Below are 24,691 nucleotides of genomic sequence, written 5' to 3'. Positions count from 1 at the left end.
CTTGTAACTATTGCAAAGCAATGCCATTCCACGACTTCTATATGGTGCCCTTCATTTCAGTCCACTCTCCCAGGATGGTGAGGCCCACCATGTGCCCTCTGGACCGCTGCCCATCATGGCTGGTGAAAGCCAGCACAGATGGACAACAGGCACTATTTGTCAGGCTCTGCCAGGGGATTCTCCTAGACCAGGAGTGGGCAATTGTTTTGGCTCGGGGGCCACTTTGTGGGAGCGGAGGTTAGCGGAGGGCCGCACCTTTTAAAATGATTGCATTCATTAGTTAACTTTGCATTTCAGAAAAGGTATAAATTGTATCATAAAAATCAATAAATATAAATTAAATATAATAGTGGTAGTTTTATTCAATTTATTTATTCTGCTAATTTCATATAATCTATAGCTGCAAGCACATTTAATTTTAGAATCAGTTTAATGAGGGCCAAGCTACACATGACGAATGACACTTGAATGGCAAGTGTATTTCTCCCTGTTCACTTGCCCTCCACTCAATCCACTTGCCATTCAAGTGTCATTCGTCATGTGTAGCTTGGCCCTGAGACAAATGTAGGAATGAAGGAAATGAAGGAAATCTCGGTTCAAGGTGGATTTTTCTGACTGGTGGGCCACAAAAAACTCTGTAGTGGGCCGCATGTGGCCCGCGGGCCGCAATTTGCCCACCCCTGTCCTAGACGACTCCATCAGACCAGGCGGGATGAGTTAAAGGTCTTTATTAAGAAATTGCCACCATTAGAGCACAGGTCAAAGCAATTGCCAGGAATACCAGGGCAAGGCCCGGTGGGCTAGTCATACCCACCTTTTTCCTCCCCCTTTTTTCAAGCAGACGTCTGTTAGACTTGGCGCGCAGTCTCTTGCGGGAAAAGCTGGGAGGGGGAAGAGATGCAAACACCACAGCTCCAAGGTCATTCGGTTGGTTCTCAGGTGCCTCATTCCATCCACCCCCACCTTCATAGATAAGACAACTGCATACAGTAGCAATAGCCGAGAAGCGGCAAAAGAACAGCAGAACGACAAACTATCTATCCCCCCTCCCCCATAGTAGAACCGCAGGCCTGCTTGACACCATTGGAGCCCATTGTTAACTTGTCCTTGAGCTCCGGAATTTTTCCGGGAGTGCTTAAAGAACCCGTGGTGAGACCTCTTCTGGAAAAAAAACCTCTTTGGACCCCACTGACCTGGCCAGTTTCTGCCTAGTCTCGAATCTCTCGTTTCTGGGCAAAGTGATAGAGCAGGTGATGGTGGCGGCAGAACAGCTGCAGGTTTTCCTGAAGGATTCCTCTATCCTGGACCCATTTCAGACTGGCTTCCAGTCCGATGGAGACAGTACTGGTCGCCCTCACGGATGATCTTCATAGACATCTGGATCGAGGCGGGTCGGGGCTGCTGTGTTATTGGACCTTACAGCAGCATTTGATACGGTCGACTACGATCTGTTGACACACCGCCTCGCTGATGCGGGGATGCGAGGGTCGGGAGTCGGGACTGCCTTGCAGTGGCTTCTCTCCTTTCTCCATGGTCGGGGACAGAGGGTGGCTCTGGAGAAGAAGTAGTCATCGCGCCACCCGCTGGTGTGTGGCGTCCCCCAGGGGGCAATACTCTCCCCGGTTGCCCAGTTGGAACGAAGTTTCGGACTGGGCTGTCATCAGTATGCGGATGACACCCAGTTGTATCAGTTGATGGGCGGCTGGCCCGACTCCACGCCAGATGCCTTAGCTAGAGCCTTGAAGGCCGTGTCGGAACGGATGAAGCAGAGTCAACTGAAACTGAATCCCACAAAGATGGAGGTCCTGTCCTTGGTACTTGGTTCAGATGTGGTATCTGAAGAAGAGAGCTGTGGCTCACAAAAGCTCATACCCTACCACAAATTGTATTAGTCTTATATGTGCTACTGGACTCTTGCGCTTTTCTCTGACCCACAGACATACACACATATGCAAACACAGAGGAGGACCTCTGAGGTTTAATGGACGGGGGCATTCCTCTCCCGTAGCAGTTCGACTCAAAAGCAGAAAGGAAGAAGCGACGTTTCTCATTTGAGGTCGCCCCTTCTTTTTCCTTCTCTGGCTCGAAAGGGGGTTCCTGGAGCTTTAGGGGTGGTGCCTGGGGAGGGTGCAGTTTGGGGAATGGAAGGAGCTCAACAGAGACCTGATGCCAGTCTCTACTCTCCGACGCTGCCGTTTCCTCCTGGCAAAGGTTTCTGTGCAGTCTACAAATCATTTGTGATGCTGGGAGAATTCCAGGGCCCACCTGAAGGCTGGTCACCCTACACCTTTCGCCTTCCAAAAGCATTTGGAGCTTCCGCTTGAACCAAGTCAGTGACGTACTCCAAGGCAGAGCTAGCTCTCTCTTCAGTAGAGTTGCCAACCTCCAGGTGGGAACTAGAATTCTCCCAGCATTACAACTGATCTCCAGACTACAGAGATCAGCTCCCCTGGGGGGAAATGGCAGCTTCGAGGGTGGGCTGTATGGCATCACAGGCGCTGCTGAGTTCCCCCAAACTCCACCTTCCCCACACTCCAGGAATTTCCCACCCCAGAACTGGCAACTCTTCACCCACAAGGAGCTCCATGGACAAAACTTGTTATCCTCCACACCGACAGAAGCCTATCAGAGAATGCGATTCCAGTTTGGTGTAGTGGTTAAGAGCGCGGGACTCTAATCTAATCTGGAGAGCCGGGTTTGATTCCCCACTCCTCCACTTGAAGCCAGCTGAGTGACCTTGGGCTAGTCACAGCTCTCTCAGAGCTCTCTCAGCCCCACCCACCTCACAGGGTGTTTTGTTGTGGGGATAATAATGGCATACTTTGTAAACCGCTCTGAGAGCCAAAACACACGTTAAGAAAAACCTAGGTTCAGCACGTGTTCTCTTACCTCAAGGTTTGCCGGGATCTGTAGGCGTCCTGGAAGCTTAAAGTTTAGCATTTACAGAGCGCCTGTATTTTAAGCTTTAAGCTTCCAGGACGCCTTTAAGCTTCCAGGACGCCTACAGATCCTTTAAGCTTCCAGGACTTTAAGCTTCCAGGACGCCTACAGATCTTTAAGCTTCCAGGACGCCTACAGATCCCGGCAAACCTTGAGGTAAGAGAACACGTGCTGAACCTAGGTTTTTCTTAACGTGTGTTTTGGCTCTGAGTGGGCATTAAGTTGTCCTGAAGGGTGGTATATAAATTGAATGTTGTTGATTATTATTGTTGTTGTTGTTGTTGTTATTGGTGTCCTTGAGGTGCCAATATGGCACTATGGAAATCCTCTTCATCCCATAGGTAAATTCTTGAGGTATTTTAATACAAAGAGGAGTTTACACACTACTTTGTTCCATAGGAATTAAACATTCTACAGGAGCTAGTCATACAATCTGGACCCAAGAATCAGGAAAGCTGACAACCTTGTGAAGAGAGTGAGATATTTTCAAGTTCAACAGATTTGGCTGGAAGAAGGATGTCAAGTGGAGGCGAACAGCTGAGGCAGGGAAAGCCACCAGAGAGATTTGTTTTGGAGATCACAAAAAAGGTGACGTCATGGTACATGGCTATCAAATACAGGAGAGAAACAGACAGGATCATGCAGAAAGCAAAGTAAAATAGGAAGATGCAAATGAAAAATACAGTGTGCTGCTCTGCATTTCCTCAAGGACAGAAACAACAAGTAGAGTCAGGGCGATGTGATCTTAAACCAGTCACTTTCTCTCAATCTAACTTACTTCAAAGGGTTGTTGAGAGGCTAAAATAGGGAAGGAAGGGCCCTGTGCAGTAAAAATAGGACTTGGACTGACGGATGAAATACCAACGAAAAACCAACTCTCAAAGGAAATGGTTGAAATGCACTGTGGCTTGCACAGTAGCCTGAGCCATGTTATGACCTAATTTTAATTGCAAGATTAATCGAAAATTGTGGGAGACTAATCGATTAACAGTGCAATCTGAAACAGAATTAGACTATTCTAAGTCCACTGAAGTCTGTTGACTCATCTGTTTAGGGTTGTACCGTTGTACCGTTGTACCCTGTTTAGGGTTGTACCGTTAGTCTTTCCTAAATTGAGCAGGACAGGAATCAGTATAGGGTGCATGCAGGCTGATGCAGCCCTCTCCTGATTTCCATCCCCATCTTAGCTAATTCACACTTCTATCGGGGCTGATTCCTCCACAATTTAAATTTATTTTGAAGATATCAGTTTGGATTAGAGGCATTGCTGCTGCTGACCTTAATTAATTGTTTTGCATGCACAAGTTCCCTATCAGTTGAAAGATCTCCGGTGATGGGCCTGGGTACCAAGACAAGAGTAACTAGCCTTCAGAAGAAACAATTTTGAACCAGTGGATCAATGGTTGATTTGTACATTCATATAATCAGCATTGTGAAAATTCTCATGTTCAGATCATGAACCTGGAGACGAAATGTATCAGACTGCAGTAAGAACCGTCAAGCTGGAGCTCTGGTCAAGTTGAGAGGCCAAAGATGCTGGGATTTATTTATTTCCATCATTTATACATTACCTTTCTCCCCTATGGGGACCCAAGGTGGCTTACATGATTCTCCTCCGGTGTTTTCCTCACAGCAAACCCTGTGAGGTATTAGGCTGAGAGAATATGACTGGCCCAAAGGCACCCAGCAAGCTTCCATGAGGGAGCAGAGATTTGAACCTGGGTCTCCCAGACCCTAGCCCAACACTGTACGTCTCTCTACACGAGATGCCTTGATGTGTGTTCATCCAGTGTTGGGAGACACAATGATAGCTGGGAAGCATAGTTTAAAAAGATACAGCCTGCAGAGATCACTCCTCAGAGCATTTGTTAATTTCATCTTTGCTTCCCCAAAGGCTCTGTCAGTTTCACCTCTCCAGTCTAAAACTGTGTGGGATTGCAACCAGAGGGCAGCGAGGAATGGAAATTGGCTGGAACTGCCTTCCAGAGCCAGGCTTCGACCTGGAGGGCTGAAGTTTCCCTTCTGGCATTTCACAGCCCCTTCACACAGCCTTTGCCCTGCTGCTGACTCTGTCTTTTTAAACTACGCTTCCCAGTTAACACTGCATCTCCCGACACATGTTCTTCACATGTCAGATGTCTCGAGTAGAGAGAGTCTGTAACCACTACACCATGCTGTCTCGCAATCAACCCAGCAAGGAATCACTGGTGTGGTCACAGAAGTCAATGTCTGTAAACAGGTAGAAGAAAACAGCCCAAGAACCCAATTGTTTGTTTTTTACAACCATCTTGTTAGGCTATGAATTCTTACTTTGGCCAGACATAAAATTGCTTGCAAGCAGGCTACCTTTGGGAACTAGATTTCTGGCTATGATGTCAGTGCCCACACCTGTATTCAGTATCCCAAAGCCATCTAAAAGTATAGAACACTGTTGAAGTATAGGCAGCATCACTAGTGGCCTCTTTGCTTCCTGAATTTGCCCTGCCACCGCCACTTCTCTTCCTTCCCAGGCTTGCCAGAGAGAGAATTATTATGGCTTATGGATTCCACCCCCCCCCATCAAGCTGTGGCATTGTTTTCTTATTTATTTCCTAGTTCTATTTCTTGTCTGATTTCCCACAATTCTCTTGGCACGGCACCTTCTTTGCTGGTTTATCATATTGGCCATTTCCACACCCATTGAATAATGTACTTTCAATGCACTTTAGCAATCCTTTGGAAGTGGATTTTTTGTTCCACACATGGAAAAGCAGTTCCAAATGTTCACTAAAGAGTATTAAAAGTGGATTATCCAACGTGTGTGGAAGCAGCCATTGTTTGTGAGTTTGGGTTCTGATGTTGTCAATACGTTTGAGCTAGCATTTGTTTAAAGGGACGTGCCTGGGGGACCACAGCCCACAACAAAATCAGGGAGGAGAGAATGATTATAAACCACTTCGAGGTCCCCATTGGGGAGAATGTTGGGGTATAAATGAATAAAGAAATAAATAGGGAAAGGTAAGGTTTCTGAAGGACTGTAGGCATCACCTTGATGGTTCTTTAATTGTCAGGAAATGGCTCTGTCAATAATGGAAGAGTCTGAAAAATGGAAGAGTCTGATATTGACTACGGTAGAGGAGTGGATTATGAGATGAGTTAGCGGAGACAGCTAAACTTTCAGCTTTGATTAGAGAGTAGATACTGTCTAAATTGATTGGAAACCCCTTATTGACTTTGTGCATGAAACTGAAGGAAAAAAACGAACTGATGATCTGTGACTTTGAAGGGTAAAAGTGTGGGGTGGGGGAGAGAAAGGAGTATAGAAAAATGAGAAGCTTTATTCTGATAACAAGAGTGCAAGTGTGATTTCTGTAATGACGCCGATATTTGTTATCCAGAAAATTGAAGAGTTTTTTTTCCTATATATTTTTTTCTCGTTTCTCTTTCTCCTTTATATTCTTTTTCTTTTTGGTTCTTTTTTTCTTATCTTCCTAAAACTTGTATCTGTTTTTAAAATCCTTTCAATAAAAATTATGTGGGGGGGGGGGAATGAAAATGGCTCTGTCCAAGCACCAATCAGACCCCAGAGGAAGTGACCTCCCCGTTCCGGCTGACGGGAGAGGGAAAATTGGGTGTGAAGAAAGGAGCATTTTTAGGCCCCGCTATAAATTGGCTGCAGCCCTTTGGAGGTGTAGGATCTCTAGGAATCTGGTGTGGGATGATGGATCTCTGTCCTGTAAGAGTGTCTCCCCCAGGTATGTCTGTATATTTGTTAAATAAAGCAAATATTACAAAATGCCATAAGTCCCCAGTGCTCTCTCCTCCAATAGGAACCAACTAAATTAAGTGTCACCCCTGACCGTTGTTGTCACTCAGAAAAGTGGAGAATTTGTAACAATAGTTCATCTTCGTTCTTCTGTGCCTCCACACATGGGGACTGCGCAGGCGCAGGCCAGCCGCCGGAGAATTTTCTAGAGCTTCCATGGCTCCGAAGGGGCCGTTTGTCGCGCGCCTCAGCGACCGTTTTCCCGCCCAAACGGTCACGTGATCCTCCAGCGACCAACGGCCCCTTCCCTCAGTTCTCTTCTTGCCGCCGCTTGGAGAGAACGTGAGCTTCGTTGCTCTGTGCTTTTTTGTGCTTCGTGCTTTATTCTGACTGATTGCTTGGCTTTTGACTTCGGACTTCGTGACCTCGACTATTCTTCGGATCTCGTTTGGACTTTGTTGTGGACTCGGTAATTTGACTCGGACTGTTTTTGACCTTCCTTTCGCGTGCCCCTGAAGATGGCCTCAAAGGCTCTCTTCAAGCATTGCCTCCAATGCCACACTAAAATGGCCAAGACCGATGGCCATGAACTGTGCCTGTTCTGTTTGGGGGAGACCCATAATGTAACGGCCTGTAAAATTTGCCAGGGCTTCACCAGCAAGGCCCGACAGGAGCGCAAGGCCCGTCTTAACTCCTCCCTGTGGCAGAAGGTCATGTCCGGAGGCGCCCCGTTGCCCTCCTCCAAGGCCGGCCCTAGCCCCTCTGCCGAACGGCATTCCAGAGCTGGCTCAGTGGCCTCCGCGAGGTCGGGGTCGAAACCGCGTCCCCCGAGTGCCTCGGCGTCGAGAGCGGCCTCTCCAGCGCAGGGACCGGTGCGGCCGCCCCGTAGCGCATCTTCCACCAGGTCGGATCCGAGACCGACATCGGAACCGAGGATCCGTCTACCGAGTCCCCGATCGGAACCGACGACCGGGTCGATTCCGGTGAAACCTAAGAGATCGAGGCCGAGGTCCCCTTCGAAGGCGAGGAGCGCGTCGGTTCCGAGGTCTTCTTCGGAACCGGCGAAGAAGAAGAAGAAGACCAAACATCACCGGTCGCCGCGTCCCGCTCCCCAGGAAGAGGTCATCGTGCTTCCTCACACGCCTTCCCCTCATCTGGATTCCCCGGAGCCAGAGGACATCTCCGTGCCGGTGCCGGATCCGATGGCCTTCGAGACGGTGCCCGCAGAATTCTCTTCGGGACCGGAGCCGAGCCCGCGCCGTCGGATCCGAACATCGCCTGCTCTTCGGTCGCCGAGGCTGGAACCGAGCCCGTCTCCTCGTCGGAGCCGTCCGTCGCCTGCCCGTCCGTCTCCACCAGCTGCCGGTCGTGAGCGACGTCGGTCTGGGGACAGTGTCCGATCGGCCCGGTCCACTGCGTCCCGACATCGACAGGCCTCCTACCTCCCCTCGCCATACCATTGCCAGTGGGAAGGGGCACCTGCGGGTTTCTCCGTGTCGGAACCGAGGCCTTCGACATCGAGGTCGACGTGGGCTCCCCCTCCGCACCAGGTTCCGGAATCCCAGCTCGGTTCCGATGAGGAGGATGTGGAGAGCTTTGGCGGCTACCAGTCGGAGTCCTGGTCCGAACCATCGCCAGCTGAGGAGCTGGTACCATCTGCGGACTCGCCATTCGAGGACCTCCGCATCTACGCCGACCAGATGGCAAGGATGGCCAAGGCTCTCGAGATGGACATCTCCTCGGCAGTTCCCCAGACCAAGGACAAGCTCCTCAAACGCATTTACGGAGACAACCCGGCATACGTTGGCTTCCCCATGCTCGAGGGTCTTGAGGAAATCGTGGAGAAGGTATGGCAGGTGCCCTGCGATCAACCTCCAACATCCAAGAGGATTGAGCAGCTCTACAAGATCAAGCAGGGTACCTGGCCGGCGCTGGTGAAACACCCTCCACCTTCCTCCTTGGTCACAGAGGAGTTCAACCCCAGGCGATCGGGTCACTCCTCGGTACCTGCCGATAAGGAGGGCAGGAAACTGGATGCCATGGGCAGGCGCCAGTACATTGTTTCATCCCTGGGTCTGAGGATTGCCAACTATCAGACCATCATGGCAGGGTACCAGCTGTACCTCTGGGAGAAGTTGGCATCCTATACACGAGACCTCCCTCCTGAGCAGAAGGCTGTGGTGTCCCTGCTGCAGACAGAGGCTGTGAGGCTGTCTAAGCAGCAGATGAACGCTGGAAGCCACGCTGCTGACACTGCTGCTAGAGGGATGGCTTCGGCGGTGGTCCTCAGGCGCCACTCCTGGTTGCGGTCTACGGCCCTGTCCCAAGAGGTGCGTTCCAGAGTGGAGAGCATGCCATTTGAGGGGGACTCGCTCTTTTCCAAGGCGACCGACGAGACCCTGAAGAAAAAGAAAGAGGACCGGCAGACGGCGCGGTCTTTGGGTCTGGCTCCAGCGGACAAGCCCTCCTCCAGGTCACGGTACGCTCCCCGATCTGGCCCTTACCATTACCAGGGCAGATACCATCAACAGCGGCCGGGCTACCAGCAGTATCCTGCCTACCAACAGCGGCCCTACCCTCCCGCACAACAGCAGAGGAGGCGTCGGCCCTTCAAGCCTCGTCCGGCACAACAACCGGCCCAGCAGAAGGATCAGCAGGGCACCGGGAGGCAGTACTGACGGGTCACGCCAGCCGTATCCCCGAACTTTTCGGACAGACTTAGTCCACTCCTCTCTGAGTGGGAGTCAATAACATCTGACTCATGGGTCTTAACTATTGTTGAACTGGGATACGGGCTGGAGTTCGTTGAGCTGCCTAGATGCAGTTCACCCCTGACAGCTGTCAATAACACTATGGCCGAGCTGGATGCGGAGATCGTGTCGCTCTTGGCCAAGGGTGCTGTGGAAGAATTGCCCTATGAGGACTCTGTAAAGGGATTCTTCTCTAGGTTCTTCCTGGTCCCTAAGAAGGATGGGGGCTTACGTCCCATCTTAGATCTGAGGGGCCTTAATGCCTTCCTCAAGGTGACCAAATTCAAAATGGTAACGTTGGCGGCTGTGATCGCCTTGCTGAAACAGGGGGATTGGTTTGCGGTTCTTGACTTAAAAGACGCATACTTTCACGTGGGCATACGGAAGGAGCACAGGAAATACCTGAGCTTTGTTTACCGGCAAAGGGTTTTCCGGTATAAGGTGCTCCCCTTTGGCCTGTCCACTGCCCCACGAGTGTTCACTAAATGTGTGGCCCCTGTGGTTTCCTTCCTACGGGAAGAAGGCTGTACCATCTTTCCGTACCTCGATGACTGGCTCATCGTGGCTGAATCGGAGTCTAGGCTGGTGCAGGACATTGGCTTGGTACTTAGCACTTGCCAACGCCTGGGGCTCCTGGTGAACTTGGAGAAATCCAAACTGGTGCCCAACTGCAAGGTGTCCTACATTGGTGCACTATTAGACTCTGTGGAGGGTAAGGCCCTGCTCCCCTTGGAGAGGGCTCGGTCCCTAAAGGGTCTAGTGTCCATGTTTAAAAGGAACCGATTCCAGTCTGTGCGCACTATCCAGTGCTTACTAGGGCATATGGCAGCGGCCACCTCTGTGGTGCCTTTCGCTAGGCTGCGTATGCGCCCTCTCCAAAACTGGTTTGTGCGGAGGTATGATGCTCTACTGCACCCTCCGTCCCTCAAATTCTCTATCCCGAGGGTCATCCTCTCCTCCTTGAACTGGTGGCTGTCTGATGACAACTTGTTTAGAGGGACCCCTTTTGGGTATCAACACCATGACATCACGGTTACCACTGATGCCTCTCTGTTGGGATGGGGGGCTTACTGTGGTGATGTGTCTGTGCAAGATGTCTGGTCTGACAGGGAAAAGACCCTCCATATCAATGTGCTTGAACTAAGGGCCATTCGTTTCGCACTTGTGTCTCTTACAGCACTGCTGAGAAATCGTCATGTCTTGGTGCAGACGGACAACACGACTGCCATGTACTACGTGAATCAGCAGGGGGGCACAGTGTCCATGGCCCTGTGCCGGGAAGCCACACTCACTTGGCAGTGGGCTATCAAGAACGGCGTGTCGCTCCGTGCTATACACGTGGCTGGGTCGGACAATGCCCGGGCAGATGCCCTCAGCAGGGTCCCTTTGCTGGACCACGAGTGGGAACTGAACGTAGAGTGCGTTGGGCCGATCTTCCAGATGTGGGGTCATCCAGTGATAGACGTGTTCGCCACTGCGGCGACCACCAAGGCCCACACGTTCTGCTCCAGGGCAGGGAGCGACCCCCTCTCTATTGGGGATGCCTTCCAGTTTACGTGGACGCAGGGCTTGCACTACATGTTTCCTCCATTCCCCTTGATTCCCAGGGTCCTGTGCAAGATAGAGGAGGACGGGACGGACTGCATTCTAGTGGCCCCCTTCTGGCCACGGCAGGTTTGGTTCCCGAAGCTCCTGCAGATGTCCCAACGGACGTATGTGAGTCTGCCCCCTCGGCAAGACCTTCTCCTACACGGGAGCCTGGTCCACCACGATCCAAGGAAGCTGCATCTAACGGCTTGGCGGATCGTTCCTCCCCGATAGGCTTTACTGACGAGGTACAGAGGGTCCTCCTGAATGCTCGTCGGCCATCCACTAGGCGCGCTTATGCGGCCAAGTGGCGCAGGTTTGAGCTCTGGGCACTTGCCAGAGGAGTGGTGCCTGACAACAGTCCCTTGGGGGTGGTGTTCGAGTATTTGTGCCACTTGCGTGGCCAGGGCTTGAAGGCTTCCTCCCTCAAGGTCCACCTGGCAGCGATATCTGCTGCTCACACCCGAGTTGAGGGTGCTACTGTGTTTTCTCACCCACAATCCCGCCAGTTCCTTAAGGGCATGTACAATCTTTACCCACCTGTGTCAGCGCCAGTGCCTCAGTGGTCGCTGTCCTTGGTGCTCTCACGTCTCATGTTGCCTCCATTTGAACCTATGGCTACATGCCCCTTGGATATGCTATCCTACAAGGTAGCATTCTTGGTGGCCGTCACATCGGCCAGAAGGGTCAGTGAGCTGTCTGCACTGCGGTCTGACCCTCCCTTTCTTGTGTTTCATCCCAACAAGGTGGTCCTGCGTCCCTGCCTCGGGTTCCTGCCCAAGGTGGTGTCCGCCTTCCACCTCTCGCAGGATATCTCACTGCCTGCATTCTTTCCTCAACCTTCCTCTAAGGGGGAAAAGGCCCTCCATACCCTAGACTTGAAGAGGGCCCTAGCCTATTACCTGGATAGGACGAAGGGATTCCGCTCCAGTCCTCACCTGTTTGTATGTTTTGGGGCCAAGGACAAGGGTAACAGGGCTTCCTCACAGACCCTGCCTAGGTGGATTGTGACGGCCATTAGCAAGGCCTATTCCCTAGCAGGGGTGGCTTGCCCGCTTCATGTCAGAGCCCACTCCACGCGGTCCCAAGCATCCTCTTCGGCACTCCTCAGGGGGGTGCCCCTGGTTAACATTTGTAAAGCAGCCACATGGTCCTCTGCAGACACCTTTGTCAGGCATTACGCCGTTGATGTCAATGCGGAGCAGGATGTATCTGTGGCCAAGGCTGTCTTACACTCCCTCTTTTCCTGAGGGAGTTTTGGTTTGACTTCCTTGACGTACCTGTTGGGTACCCTTGAGTGGAAGTGTGTATATATGTACCTGGGGGTGTGTATATATGTAAATATTGAGTATTTATGTGTCCTTACACAGTATTTTTACATAGATGTATATATGCATATCTATTTATTGTTGATCTTGTTTGCTTAATAAAATTGTGTTGGACTTCACCCCCGCCTTCCTTATTGTGTGAAGCTTGGTACACTCCCATGTGTGGAGGCACAGAAGAACGAAGATGAAAACAGGGTTAACATACCTGTAACTTATGTTCATCGAGTTCTTCTGTGCTGACACACAACCCTCCCTCCTACCCCGCTGTGAACTCCAATGCACAATACTGTGATGGCTGTAACGGATATTGGTGTTTTTAAGGTGTTACGGCTGAAGTGTGTTGGTCAAGCGGCGGCAAGGGAGAACTGAGGGAAGGGGCCGTTGGTCGCTGGAGGATCACGTGACCGTTTGGGCGGGAAAACGGTCGCTGAGGCGCGCGACAAACGGCCCCTTCGGAGCCATGGAAGCTCTAGAAAATTCTCCGGCGGCTGGCCTGCGCCTGCGCAGTCCCCATGTGTGTCAGCACAGAAGAACTCGATGAACATAAGTTACAGGTATGTTAACCCTGTTTTTCTCAGGAATCAAAAATGTTAATATTTGGTTGCTAAGAATATGAACATCCCCTGTTCCCTAACACGTGTATGCGCTGTCCCAAGCAGTAAGTCAAAGGAGAAGATTTTGCAAAATCTCATAAAAGTAAGAAAAGGACGTTTTGATTTCTTGACTTTTATTCACAACATGCCATAGCAACAATAACCCCCCGATCAATTATTATCTTTTCACATTGTAGCATCATAAATACTTGCTTAAAACAGGTAATAGGAAAATACTGCTGGCAGATTAATACCTTGTTTTTGATGCGCATACAAAAGGAAACAACAGGTGAGCCACAACAGGGTTAATTCCCCCCCCCCAACCTTGTAGAATTTGCTCTCCGATCATTTCGATCAGAGTTTAAATTATTATTCTAGAAACCAGCTGGACAGTTTATGAAAGTGATTCCCTAAGCCAGTTCGGCTAGGGATCCTGATGGTGTTTTTCCATCTTCTGGGCATGGAGCAGGGGTCACTGGGGGGGGGGGAGGTAGTTGTGAATTTCCTGCATTGTGCAGGGGGTTGGGCTAGATGACCCTGGAGGGCCCTTCAAACCCTATGAGTCTATGATTCTAAATCATTGGTTATTTCCTTCCTCCCCACCTGCCCCTCCTTGCTGCCCCCAGCTTTCCCACTGCAGATGACACTCTTCCCCTCCTCATTCACCAGGCCTCTTTAAACAACAGGCTGTGCAATGTTTAATGGGGGTCCAAGAGAGAAGGAGCAGGCGGTGTTCCAGCTCCTAGGCGGGGCAGAGTAGAGGTGGGAGCAGGAGCAAGGTTTCAGCAGCAGGAACGGCAGCCTGAAAAGCCCAGACCTGTCTAAACTTGTCTGAGTTTGAAAGCTAAGCAGGGTTGGCCCTGGTTAGTACTTAGATGGGGGATAGGTTTGCCAGCTCCTGGTTGGGAGATTTAGGGGATGGAGCCTGGAGAGGGCAGGGTTTGAGGAAGAGAAGGATTTCAGCAGGCTATAATGCTATAGAGTTCACCTTCCAAGGCACGTATTTTCTCCAGGGCAACTGACCTCTGTCAACTGGAGATCAGTTGTAATTCCAGGAGATCGCCAGCCACCACCTGGAGGCTGGCAACCCTAGGGGAGACCACCAAGGAAGTCCGGGGTGGCTATGCAGGGGAAGGCAACGCAAACCACCTCTGCTCATCTCTGGCCTTGAAACCCCCATGAGGGGTTAACATGAGTCGGCTGTGACTTGACAGTACTTTATTATTATTCTTAAAGGCCACCCCCACCATCCTCCAAATCTCCTGGCCATTGAGGTAGCCATCAATCCCACAGTCTCTAGCAGAAGCCCATTGCAATCCTGCTATGCAAAATCTTTGAATACTGGAGGGGCGGGGCACAGTATAATTAGGTGTTAATAGCTGGGGAATCAAAGAAGATAAGGGACGTTTTTCCACCTTAGGCCAACAGAATCAAAAGCAGAAATAAATACGTTGCATTTCACATTTGGGGGTTTTCTGTCATTCATCTGTTTCCTTTGATGAGTGTTTGAAACTTCAGTCTGTTTTACGAGAAGGTTCCTTGGCTTTCCTGTAGAAAAGATCAATACAGAATAAATGTGGATAATCCAGGAAAAGGCCCCCTATTTAGCACACAGAGGTAAGATACAAGGAGTACCTGGTTGTTAATCTAGCCCTGCAGATCCCACCCTACTGAACAGAGCTCAACTAGCAGTTCAATAATCCATCTGCTTTTGCTGATTCCTGCAGTCGGCAGACAGGCTGATGAAATGACATGGGGGGCTGTGTTTAGCATAGCGGATCACGATTAGTACAAGCCTGTTTTTCAGATAGTTCTAAGATTAGGCTTGCCATTCCCCCGCCCAGGGTGGGGGATCCCCTGCTCCCCTCTGCCCCCACTTACCTAGCCAGCGGGGAGCCACGCCCCCCCAGCAGCACAGCGCAACCCCGGGTGGTGTGGTGCACCCACATGTCCTGCCACAGTGTACTCCCATGCCCTGCAATGGGCTTGTTTCGGGCCGGATCAGGCAAGAGGGGGAGCGATTCAGCCCTTTGGTGAACGTGGCAGCGCTCCTGGGCCGCCCTTTGACCCGTGTGATGATGTCACTTCTCGGAAGTGATGTCACCATGCATGCCGGGAGCGAGAGAGAGAGGATAGAGACTCAAGCCTCCGCAGGGTCAGGCTCTCAGTATCCCTCTGGGGGACTCAAGGGACCTGACAACCCTATCTAAGATAGATGGGCCAATAGACGGAGGATTTATATTTGCACGTACATTATTGTCAGCCTTGTCTTCACCCACTTAGCTTCAGGATTGACACAGACAACCTTTCGTGACTTCAGTGTGATTCTGCAAAACCGACAAATACGAAGATGTTAACATTTACAACCAGTCCCTTGCAGGACACAGGAAGAAAGTGGTGTAAAGTTTCTCAAGGAATCCAAATCTTTAAAACCAGGAGGTTGTTTTCGTGCAAAGGTTTGTGCATTCGTTTTGGAGAACCATATCTTGCTCGACCTTGAAGTGAGCTTCGGAAAAGCCACCTTTATCGAGTCAGTCCATTGGAGGTGTCCATGAGGATAGTTTCAAGTAGGTAGCTATGTTGGTATGTAGCCGAAGAGCAAGATTTGGGTTCAGTAGCACCTAAAAGAAATCTAGTTGCTCGCAAAGAAATATGGTTGGTCTTTTAAGGGGCTACTGGACCCAAATCTTGTTCTGGAGGTTTTCAGTAATATCTGGAATTACAAAGAATCAGGCACGGAGGTCACACCAGATTCACAGCAACATCCAGCCAGACCTTAAAATTCACACCAGGCCCCAGTTCATTAGCATTCATACTATTCCCCCCAAATTCTATGGGGCACTTTAAAAATGCAGGAAAACACATAAAACCAGGGCTTTTTTTTTATGGGAAAAGAGGTGGTAGAACTTGGAGAAAATGGTCACATGGCTGGTGGCCCCGCCCACCGATCTCCAGACAGAAGGGAGTTTAAATTGCCCTCCGTGCCTCTGGAGCAGCGCAGAGGGCAATCTAAACTCCCCTCTGTCTGGAGATCAGGGGGCGGAGCCACCAGCAATGTGACCATTTTCAAGAGGTTCTGGAACTCCGTTCCACCGCGTTCCAGCTGAAAAAAAGCCCTGCATAAAACCCACACGTAAACTATCATATATGGTAGTCAAACACACTCATACTTATTTCATTGTGCCTATATGCAATATTTATGGTAAGGGCGAGGGAACCAGAGCCAACACGTGAATGATGCAGTGAGAGAAACCTCTGCATATTTGCATACATACATGCAAATATATTCAGTCTTAAAAAGCCAAAATGATAGACGTGATTTCTTAAGACAGTATCAATCATTACATGCATTTTTAACTTGAGACCGATTTCAACTTCTTTAGAAGTGCAGCCTGTGGTCACATCTTAAAACTGGCAATATAAGGGGAAGGAGTACTGTTTTTAATCTCGTAGATTGTATGTATAGTTTGCCATATTGCTAAAAAAAATTTTTTTTGCATTCTTGACTTGTTATCAATTAGTGACTAAACTAATTGATAACAAGATTGAATACAATGTTGAATATGAAATGTAAAATATAAAAGGCTGTACATAAAGTATCTTAAGAATGTATGGGGCAGAAAGGGGAAACAGGTAGTTTCATTATTCTGATATTTTCTTTTTTGCTTGTATTTTAGGTTTATGCTGTTTGTTCTTCAAACATTTTAAAAATATTATTTTTAAAAAAATTCTGCATGAGAGAAGGATGAAGCCAGACAAACAGATGTGAAAAGGAAGACTGCTAGTTGTGTTTATTTTAAGATGGCAAAAAAAAACACGAATGACATTATGGCTCATGTCCTCTTGAGAAAAGGAATCACTATCACAAAACATACATGAAAAGCAAAGGGAAGTAATAGACAAAAGAAACCTCAAAGAACTACAAAAAGGGGAAGTTGTGAGAAAAGATGCAAGGTCACCACATCTCCTCAGAACTTAAACAAAGGCTGCAGGCCACACAAGCTTGGTAGAAAGACAGTATGGTCTAGTGGTTAATGTGTCAGACTAGGATCTTGGAAACCCAGGTCGGAGACCCCACTCTGCCATGAAAAGTTGCTACATAATCTTGGTCCAGATGCAAGCACTCAGCCTAACCTACCTCACAAGGTGGTGAGGAGAACATTGAGAAGGGGAAGCCACTTTAGGTCCCCTGTTGGGCTGTAAACTGGGGTGGAAATTAAATAAATACATAAATAAATATTTGTAAGGGGTAGGGCTTTTTTCCTGGGAAAAGAGGTGGTGGAACTCAGTGGGTTGCCCTTGGAGAAAATGGTCAGATGTCTGGTGGCCCCGCCCCCTGACCTCCCCTCTGTCTGGAGGTCAGGGGGCGGGGCCACCAGACATCTGACCATTTTCAAGAGGTCCCGGAACTCTGTTCCACCGCGTTCCAGCTGAAAAAATTGTTAAGATCACCGCTGTCACAGCAGTTTGTCCAACAGGTATCATCCTCTGCATCCCCTTCCACCACAGAGAGAGCAGTTCATCTCTCCAAACAATACAATTAATCTTCTAAATAAATGCCAACCTACTTTCCTTTCCCACAAGGATCATCTGAAGAGAAACAGTACATGAAATGGAGTTGAAACAGAAGTTTGCAGAAGAGAAACTGGCGAGAAAAGTCAGGAAATGGATGGGACACGTGTTCCCAATCCAGTCTTGGATCGGTTTATGGACAGCCATGGGCTTTGAGTTATTCACAGCTAATCTGAAGAGCTTTGACACTCAAAAGCTCACCCCATGAAAATCTTGTTGGTCTCTAAGGGGCTACTGGATTCAAACCCTGCAGATCTGAATCAGGGAGTCATAGTAAGATCCTACTATGTAATTTCTGCAAACTTCCTTCTTCAGCTATTCAGAGTTTGAGTCTGGTAGCTCCTTAGAGACCAACAAGATAGTACATATTATACACATCAGCGTAGTCCACCATTCCTATCTCTTTATTACACAGAAGAAAGCAGAAACATATTATGCAGATGCAGAGCTTTTTTTCAGCGGGAACACGGTGGAATGGAGTTCTGGCACCTCTTGAAAATGATCACATGGCAGGTGGCCCCGCCCCCCTGATCTCCAGACAGAGGGGAGCGGCGCGGAGGGCAATCTAAACTCCCCTCTCTCTGGCGACCAGGGGGGCAGGGCCACCGGCCATGTGACCATTTTCGCCAAGGGGGATTTAAACTTTTAAAAACTCCCCTCTTGTTCCAGCTGACCCAAAGTGACATCATTGACCAGTTCCACCACTGAGTTCCACCACTTCTTTTCCCAGAAAAAAAGCCCTGTGCATATGGCAGCAAAAACAAGATGAAAAATGCTCAGCGCAGAAACTTCAGGCCCCATTTTGGGGCCTCGGTGAAAGGAGAGCAACTTACATGATTTCAGTCCTTCGGCAATAGATTCCAGGTAGAGTGATTCTTACGGATGCGTATTTTGAGGGATGGATGAAATTGGATGTTACTTTTTTACAACTGCAACTCAGATCTTCAGGATCGAAGATGGCTGTGGGAACCACAAAAGAGTGATAAGTCTCCAGAGATAGATAACTAAAGACATCTAAAGGCAGGGGCACAGGCAGCAGTACTCGAAGGCAGACATTAGAAATAAAAAGTATACATGTCATCCATTATGTTATCTATCTTAAAAGATAAACTATAATTTCTGAGATTCTTACCAAAATGTTTTAGGAAAAGATAAGATAGCCTTACCGCAACCCAAGTCTGAGAGATTCATGGGTTTTAGGGTGTGGCTACCTTAGATATGCCCAATGATGTGAACTTCACATGATTTTATTAAACCATCTTAATTCTTTTCCTCTGAAGGTCTGATGTAAGACACCTGTGACCAGTGAATGACACTTCCCCAAAGAATACTCGTTTCAAGCTGTGTTTGGCTTGTTTGTGGATTTATTCCAGGCATGAAGCAATTTATTCATTCTCAAGGACAGGACAGTAAGAACGATGCTGAAACCGTAAGAAACGTGCAGGATTCAAGTCCAGTAGACTCTTAAAGACTGAGAAGATTTTCAAAGAGAACGTTCACTCTCGAAAGCTCATACCCTGAAAATTGTGTTGGTCTTTAAGGTACTACTGGACTTGAATATAGCTGTCCTACTGCAGACCGACATGGCTACCCACTTGAAAGTAAGAAACGTGTACACGTTTGAGGATTTGAAAACTAAAGGCAAATTTCCCTCCATACTTTGTGCAAGAATCTATACCGTTAAGGTCAGAGTCTGTGGCACTTGATATAATGGAAGAGGCACAGGCAGAATAAGAAAAGGCCCATGTTACTAGCTGCCTTGAGTCTGAGGAAAGCAAGCAAGTTAGAAGTATTACAAATAACTCGATGTTGACTTCTTGGTAAAATTTCCTGGTGTAGACTTGCAGCCTGCAGTTGTAATTTTTGTATGGATCTCTCACACAGATTTTTGCCAGTTTAATCTCGGGGCTTGTACCAAGGAATCCTGGGAGATGTAGTTTGGTGAGGGCACTAGAATTTTTTTTAGAGATCTCTCACACCCACCCTTCACAGGACTGCAGATACTATACTTCCCCAGATAGATGAGATGTCTATTAAATGGTGGTGCTAATATGCGCAGTGTGGTGTGGCTATTTGGACATGGGTTCAAATCTCTGCTCAGGTTCCTAGGATTGCCTGCCTCCAGGTTGTGGCTGGAGACCTCCTGGAATTACAGATGATCTCCAGCCAACAGAAATAATAACGATAACGATAACGATAACGATAACGATAACGATAACGATAACGATAACGATAACGATAACGATAACGATAACGATAACGATAACGATAACGATAACGATAAACATTCAATTTATACAGTGTCCTTCAGGACAACTTAATAACCACTCGGAGCTGTTTACAAAGTATACTATTATTATTCCCACAACAATCACCCTGTGAGGTGGGTGAGGCTGAGAGAGCTTTGAGAGAGCTGTGACTGACCCAAGGTCACCCAGCTGGCTTCAAGTGGAGGAGCGGGGAATGAAACCTGGTTTTCAGATTAGAGTCTCGCGCTCTTAACCACTACACCAAACAGATCAGTTCCCCTTGAGAAAATGGCTGCTTTGGAGGGTGAATTCTATGGCATTATACCCCGCCGAAGCCCCTCCCAAACCCCACCCACTTAAAGCTCCACCCCCAAAATCTCCTGGAATTTCTCAACCCAGAGCTGGCAACTCTAGGTTCAATATTACTCAGCTACACAGCGAGTATATGGTATATAAATATATGGTGACGGCGCCGAGAGTAGTATATGGAACAAGATGGAAGGCTGAACTTTGTCCAGATGTGATTGAAGGGATGAATAAATTATATATTTATGTGTCAATGGCCAAATTAACCTCTTCTATATAATACATCAACTTCAAAATTTCACGAAAATTATAAATATTGTTTTTTACTATGTGGCTGAAAGATAAGAAAAGTTCTTTTAAATGCTGCATATAAAATGCTGAATACAATGTATTTTCAACATAAATAACTAGGGGGATGGAGAGGAGAAATAGTATTTAGTTTTAATACTCTGTTATATATTCTGTTTATGATATTCTGCTTACTGTCTAATGTTACTTTCTGTTATATATTTTGCTTCTGATATTTCTCTACAGCCCAATGTTATTTTCTGTTTTAATAAAATAATATTGAAAAATAAATAGAAACATTACTCAGCTACAAGCTCAAGAATGCCTTTGGGAAAGTCACTGCATCTCAACTCAATCTCCCTCACAGGGCTGTTGTGTTACCATTCCAGGGAGGAAGACTGCAGTACAAAATGAAGCACTAAAATGACCCTAATATGAAAGTATGAAAGGAAAGGACAGCAGAAGAAACTCCAGAGATGGTTCTTCTTACCTGCATGGTTGTTGTGGCAGATAACCAACAGAGTAAGTAGCATGAGAGCATAGCTGGACCTCATTCTGGCTTCAGTGGTGGTCACCCTTACCACGAGGGAATTCAGCCTCGAATGCTTGACTCGCTCGGACTTTTGGAGGCCAAGAGGCTTCTATTTATTTGGTAGGGCCCCAAGTTGCATCATAAGCAGAGCACTATTTTTAGGTTGATATGCAAAGTTGCATCATCACCACTGTCCATTTCCCACATGTTTCCCGTATAGTGCTGAGGTTGCAATTGGTTAATAGAATCAGCAAAGAAAAATTATCACAGTCAAATTAGAGAGCCCGTGTGGTGTAGTGGTTAGAATGCCAAAGACCCGGGAAACACGCATGCGTGTGTGTTATCAAGGGAAGAACGCCGCCAAGATGCTACATAACCAGCAAGGGAGTAACTATCAATAAATGTGGTTATTTGTAAGAAGATGCTATCCATTTTGTCCAACAACAAGCACACCATCCTTGTGTGAAGTGTGTCAATTGTCACTACAAACATCTCATTTTGCTCTCTTTCTTTTCCAGTTCTTACCGCTTCATTTTCCTTTTCCTTTAAAAAAAGTCATATCTGGTTGATTCCAGATTAAGTAAACTTTAAAAGCATAGGGAATAACAATAACAACAACAAGAGTAATAACCATAATATATTTATATACCGCCCTTCAGGACAACTTAATGCCCACTCAGAGCGGTTTACAAAGTGTGTTATTATTATCCCCACGACAATCACCACATGATGTGAGCGGGGCTAAGAGAGCTCTGAGAATCATAGAATCAAAGGGTTGGAAGGGACCTCTAGGGAGCGAGCTGAGACTGACCCAAGGTTACCCAGCTGGCTTCAAGTGGAGGAGTGGGGAATCAAACCTGGCTCTCTGGATTAGAGTCCTGCTGCTCTTAACCACTACACAAAACTGGCTAATAGGTAAGAAGGAATTAGTGAGGAATCTGTTTATCCATGTACTTCACATCTTTCCTGCAAGTAGCTCAAAGCATCATAACACGACTCCCCTTTACCATTTTATTCCCACACAGACTCTATGAAACAGAGAACCATGCTATGGTAACATCAAAACTTGACTATTGTAATGCACTATACATAGGTCTCCCATCTAAGCGAACTAGGAGGCTCCAATTGGTGCAAAATGCTGCAGCTTGATTGTTATCGGGAGCGAGCAGGAGCATGAACATCACTCCCATCCTGCAGTCACTCCATTGGCTACTCATCAGTTACCGTGCTCAATTCAAGGTATTAATTATTATATACAAAGCTCATCACGGCCTTGGCCCAACATACCTACGAGACCACCTCCTTCCCTATGTTCCTCCACGCAGCTTTGCTCATCTGAACAGGGTCTCTTGCAGGTGCCACCCTGCACATGGGTGAAATCAACACCCCGTACATGGACTTTCTCTGTGGTGGCCCCTACCCTGTGGAATGGCCTGCCTGAGGACATCAGGAGAGCCCCCACTCTCCTGGTCTTCCGCAAATGATGCAAAACTGAATTATTCAAAAAGGCTTTTTATTTAGATAGGAGAGCTGTATTGTAGGGAGGGGATCTCAGTTGCTTCGCTAATGAGTTAGGGACCATAGACTGCTGTTGTTTTGAATATGTACTCCTGTATACTACCCATGCTTCATGTTATCTAATGCCAGTCCTAGAAATGATTGTTCTGTTTCAGCAACTTCTTCAACTCTGTATTGGATTTTTGCTAATGCTATGTCTTTGTAAACTTGTATTTTATTTATCCTATGGCATTGTCTATGGAAATGTCCTTGATGCTGTATGGAAACGTCCTTGATACTGATTGTACTAATCTCACACTATGTAATCTACCTTGAGTCTCAGTGAGAAAGGCGGACTATAAATGACATACATACATAAATAAATAAATAAATAAATAAATAAATAAATAAATAAATAAATAAATAAATAAATAAATAAATAAATAAATAAAACTTGAAAGGTGAGTAAATATTTGAAACCAAGCTAACTTGCTGTTAGTTCAGCACTCTAACCACTACACTGCACTGTCTGTCATGGAAACATCAGCTTCTGTATTGTCGAAATCATTGCAAGGTGAAGACCTGAGGAAGTTTTTCTGTAGGCCAAGGCTTGGATCCAATGTGAGTGGGGCTCCATAGTGGAATGCAATTTCCCTCCACCCTCTTCCAAAGGGTTACCAGTCTCAAGATGAAGTTCCCCCAGAATTACAACTGATCTCCAGACTACAAAGAGCACTTCTGCTGGAGGAAATGGCAGTTTTGGAGGGCAGGCTATATGGCAACCCATCACCACTCAGCTGTGTCCTAAACTCTCCTGTCCTTGAAAACACAGGTATAGCAACAACACAGCCCAATTGAACCTTCCGTTGACTCATTGATGCAACTAGAGGAACCGATCACTGACTCAGGGCATGTAAACAAAGGCATTTTGAAACCACAATTATTTCTAATACTCGCCACCTTCTCTGGAAAAACCCACACACTCTCCGTGGTAACCTGGAAGTCATTTTACTAGTTGTCAGCAGGTCATGACCGATCACAACATGGTTACCCTGACTGGATAGTCTCTCTTAAGAAACTCCATATATATATATATGAATGCTGACATTTAAGCTTAAGCCATCTTCACAGAACAAAATTATAACTCAAGAAACTGTCAAATTTTAATAGGAACCCCTTCTCCCATTAAAAAAAAACTCCAAACAGTTATAACAATTTCCTACCAGCCTTCAGATTAGCATGTTATGGATTCACACATATTAATCAACTTGGGCCAGCAAGAACAAAACATCTGTGGTCTCCAACTTTCCTTTAAGAAATGCAAGTTTTTTTTCCCTTTGGGAAAGTCACTGCTTCTCAACTCAGTCTCCCTCACAGGGCTGTTGTGTTACCATTCCAGGGAGGAAGACTGCAGTACAAAATGAAGCACTAAAATGACCCTAATATGAAAGTATGAAAGGAAAGGACAGCAGAAGAAACTCTAGAGATGGTTCTTCTTACCTGCATGGTTGGTGTGGCAGATAACCAACAGAGTAAGTAGCAGGAGAGCATAGCTGGACCTCATTCTGGCTTCAGTGGTGGTATTATTAATGGTTCCCAATGAATCACTTTGGTTTATGCTGAAAGATCTTCCCTGCCTGCCCATCAGTTTCTTGATTCAATGCTAAGGGCTGGTTCTTAACTGACAGCCAGTTTGATGTAGTGGTTAAGAGCGGCAGAACTCTAATCCAGAGAACCAGGTTTGATTCCTCACTCCTCTGCTTGAAGCCAGCTGGGTGACCTTGGGTCAGTCACAGCTCTCTCAGAGCACTCTCAGCCCCATCCACCTCACAGGGTGATTGTTGTGGGGATAATAATAACATACTTTGTAAACTGCTGAGTGGGCATTAAGTTGTCCTGAAGGGCAGTATATAAATTGAATGTTTATTACTGTTGTTGTTGTTGTTATAGTATTATTATTATTAATTATTGTATTAAAGTATTATAGTGCTTTGAGTACTCTCTTCTCCCATAGTGTCCATCTGCTTTCCAAGCCCTGCTCTCCCCTTTGAGGCTTTCTGGCACTTAGCTTAGGCACTGGCCCAAAGCATTTCTTTTTACCTATGCTTTTAAATAAAGGGTTTAACTTTTTCAGTTGTCTTATGTCCTGACTTCTAGTCTTTTTTAGAGAGATAGAGAGGTGAGGACCTGTACTGTCTTCCTTTCTATTGCTTTGATACTTTCCCTTTGAAGTGCAGAGAGCCAGTTTGGTGTGAGAGCCAGTTTGGTGTAGTGGTTAAGAGTGCAGAACTCTAATCTGGAGAG

At 47.3% G+C, this 24,691-nt stretch overlaps 2 protein-coding genes across 2 annotated transcripts; one reads left to right on the top strand and one right to left on the bottom strand.

Annotated features, from left to right (window-relative positions):
• The first annotated feature begins 7,502 nt into the window (after window positions 1–7,502).
• Window positions 7,503–9,772, top strand: LOC129336978 (uncharacterized). The gene is made up of 2 exons (XM_054990414.1): window positions 7,503–7,507; window positions 7,695–9,772. Exon 2 carries the CDS (start codon window positions 7,888–7,890, stop codon window positions 9,361–9,363), a length of 1,476 nt encoding a protein of 491 aa, XP_054846389.1. The 5' UTR covers window positions 7,503–7,507; window positions 7,695–7,887; the 3' UTR covers window positions 9,364–9,772.
• Window positions 9,773–15,179: 5,407 nt separating this feature from the next.
• On the bottom strand, window positions 15,180–23,951 carry LOC129336957 (C-X-C motif chemokine 13-like). Its single transcript, XM_054990388.1, has 3 exons — window positions 23,888–23,951; window positions 18,349–18,475; window positions 15,180–15,270 (listed from the first exon to the last, which is right to left on the bottom strand). Exons 1-3 carry the CDS (start codon window positions 23,949–23,951, stop codon window positions 15,180–15,182), a joined length of 282 nt encoding a protein of 93 aa, XP_054846363.1.
• Between the last annotated feature and the right edge of the window lie 740 nt (window positions 23,952–24,691).

This window comes from Eublepharis macularius, chromosome 10 (genome assembly GCF_028583425.1).
Source record: "Eublepharis macularius isolate TG4126 chromosome 10, MPM_Emac_v1.0, whole genome shotgun sequence".
Taxonomy (NCBI): Eukaryota; Metazoa; Chordata; class Lepidosauria; order Squamata; family Eublepharidae; genus Eublepharis; species Eublepharis macularius.
This window is presented reverse-complemented; position numbering and strand designations above follow the sequence as displayed.

What these genes read in the sequence shown, in the direction of transcription:
- LOC129336978 (XM_054990414.1), top strand. Translation starts at nt 7,888, where the DNA reads ATGGCCTTCGAGACGGTGCCCGCAGAATTCTCTTCGGGACCGGAGCCG.
- LOC129336957 (XM_054990388.1), bottom strand. Translation starts at nt 23,951, where the DNA reads ATGAGGTCCAGCTATGCTCTCCTGCTACTTACTCTGTTGGTTATCTGC. An exon ending in CTGCCACACCAACCATGCAG is followed by an intron (nt 18,476 to 23,887) that starts GTAAGAAGAACC and finishes TGGTTCCCACAG; the next exon opens with CCATCTTCGATCCTGAAGAT. An exon ending in TGCCGAAGGACTGAAATCAT is followed by an intron (nt 15,271 to 18,348) that starts GTAAGTTGCTCT and finishes TCGGTTTTGCAG; the next exon opens with AATCACACTGAAGTCACGAA.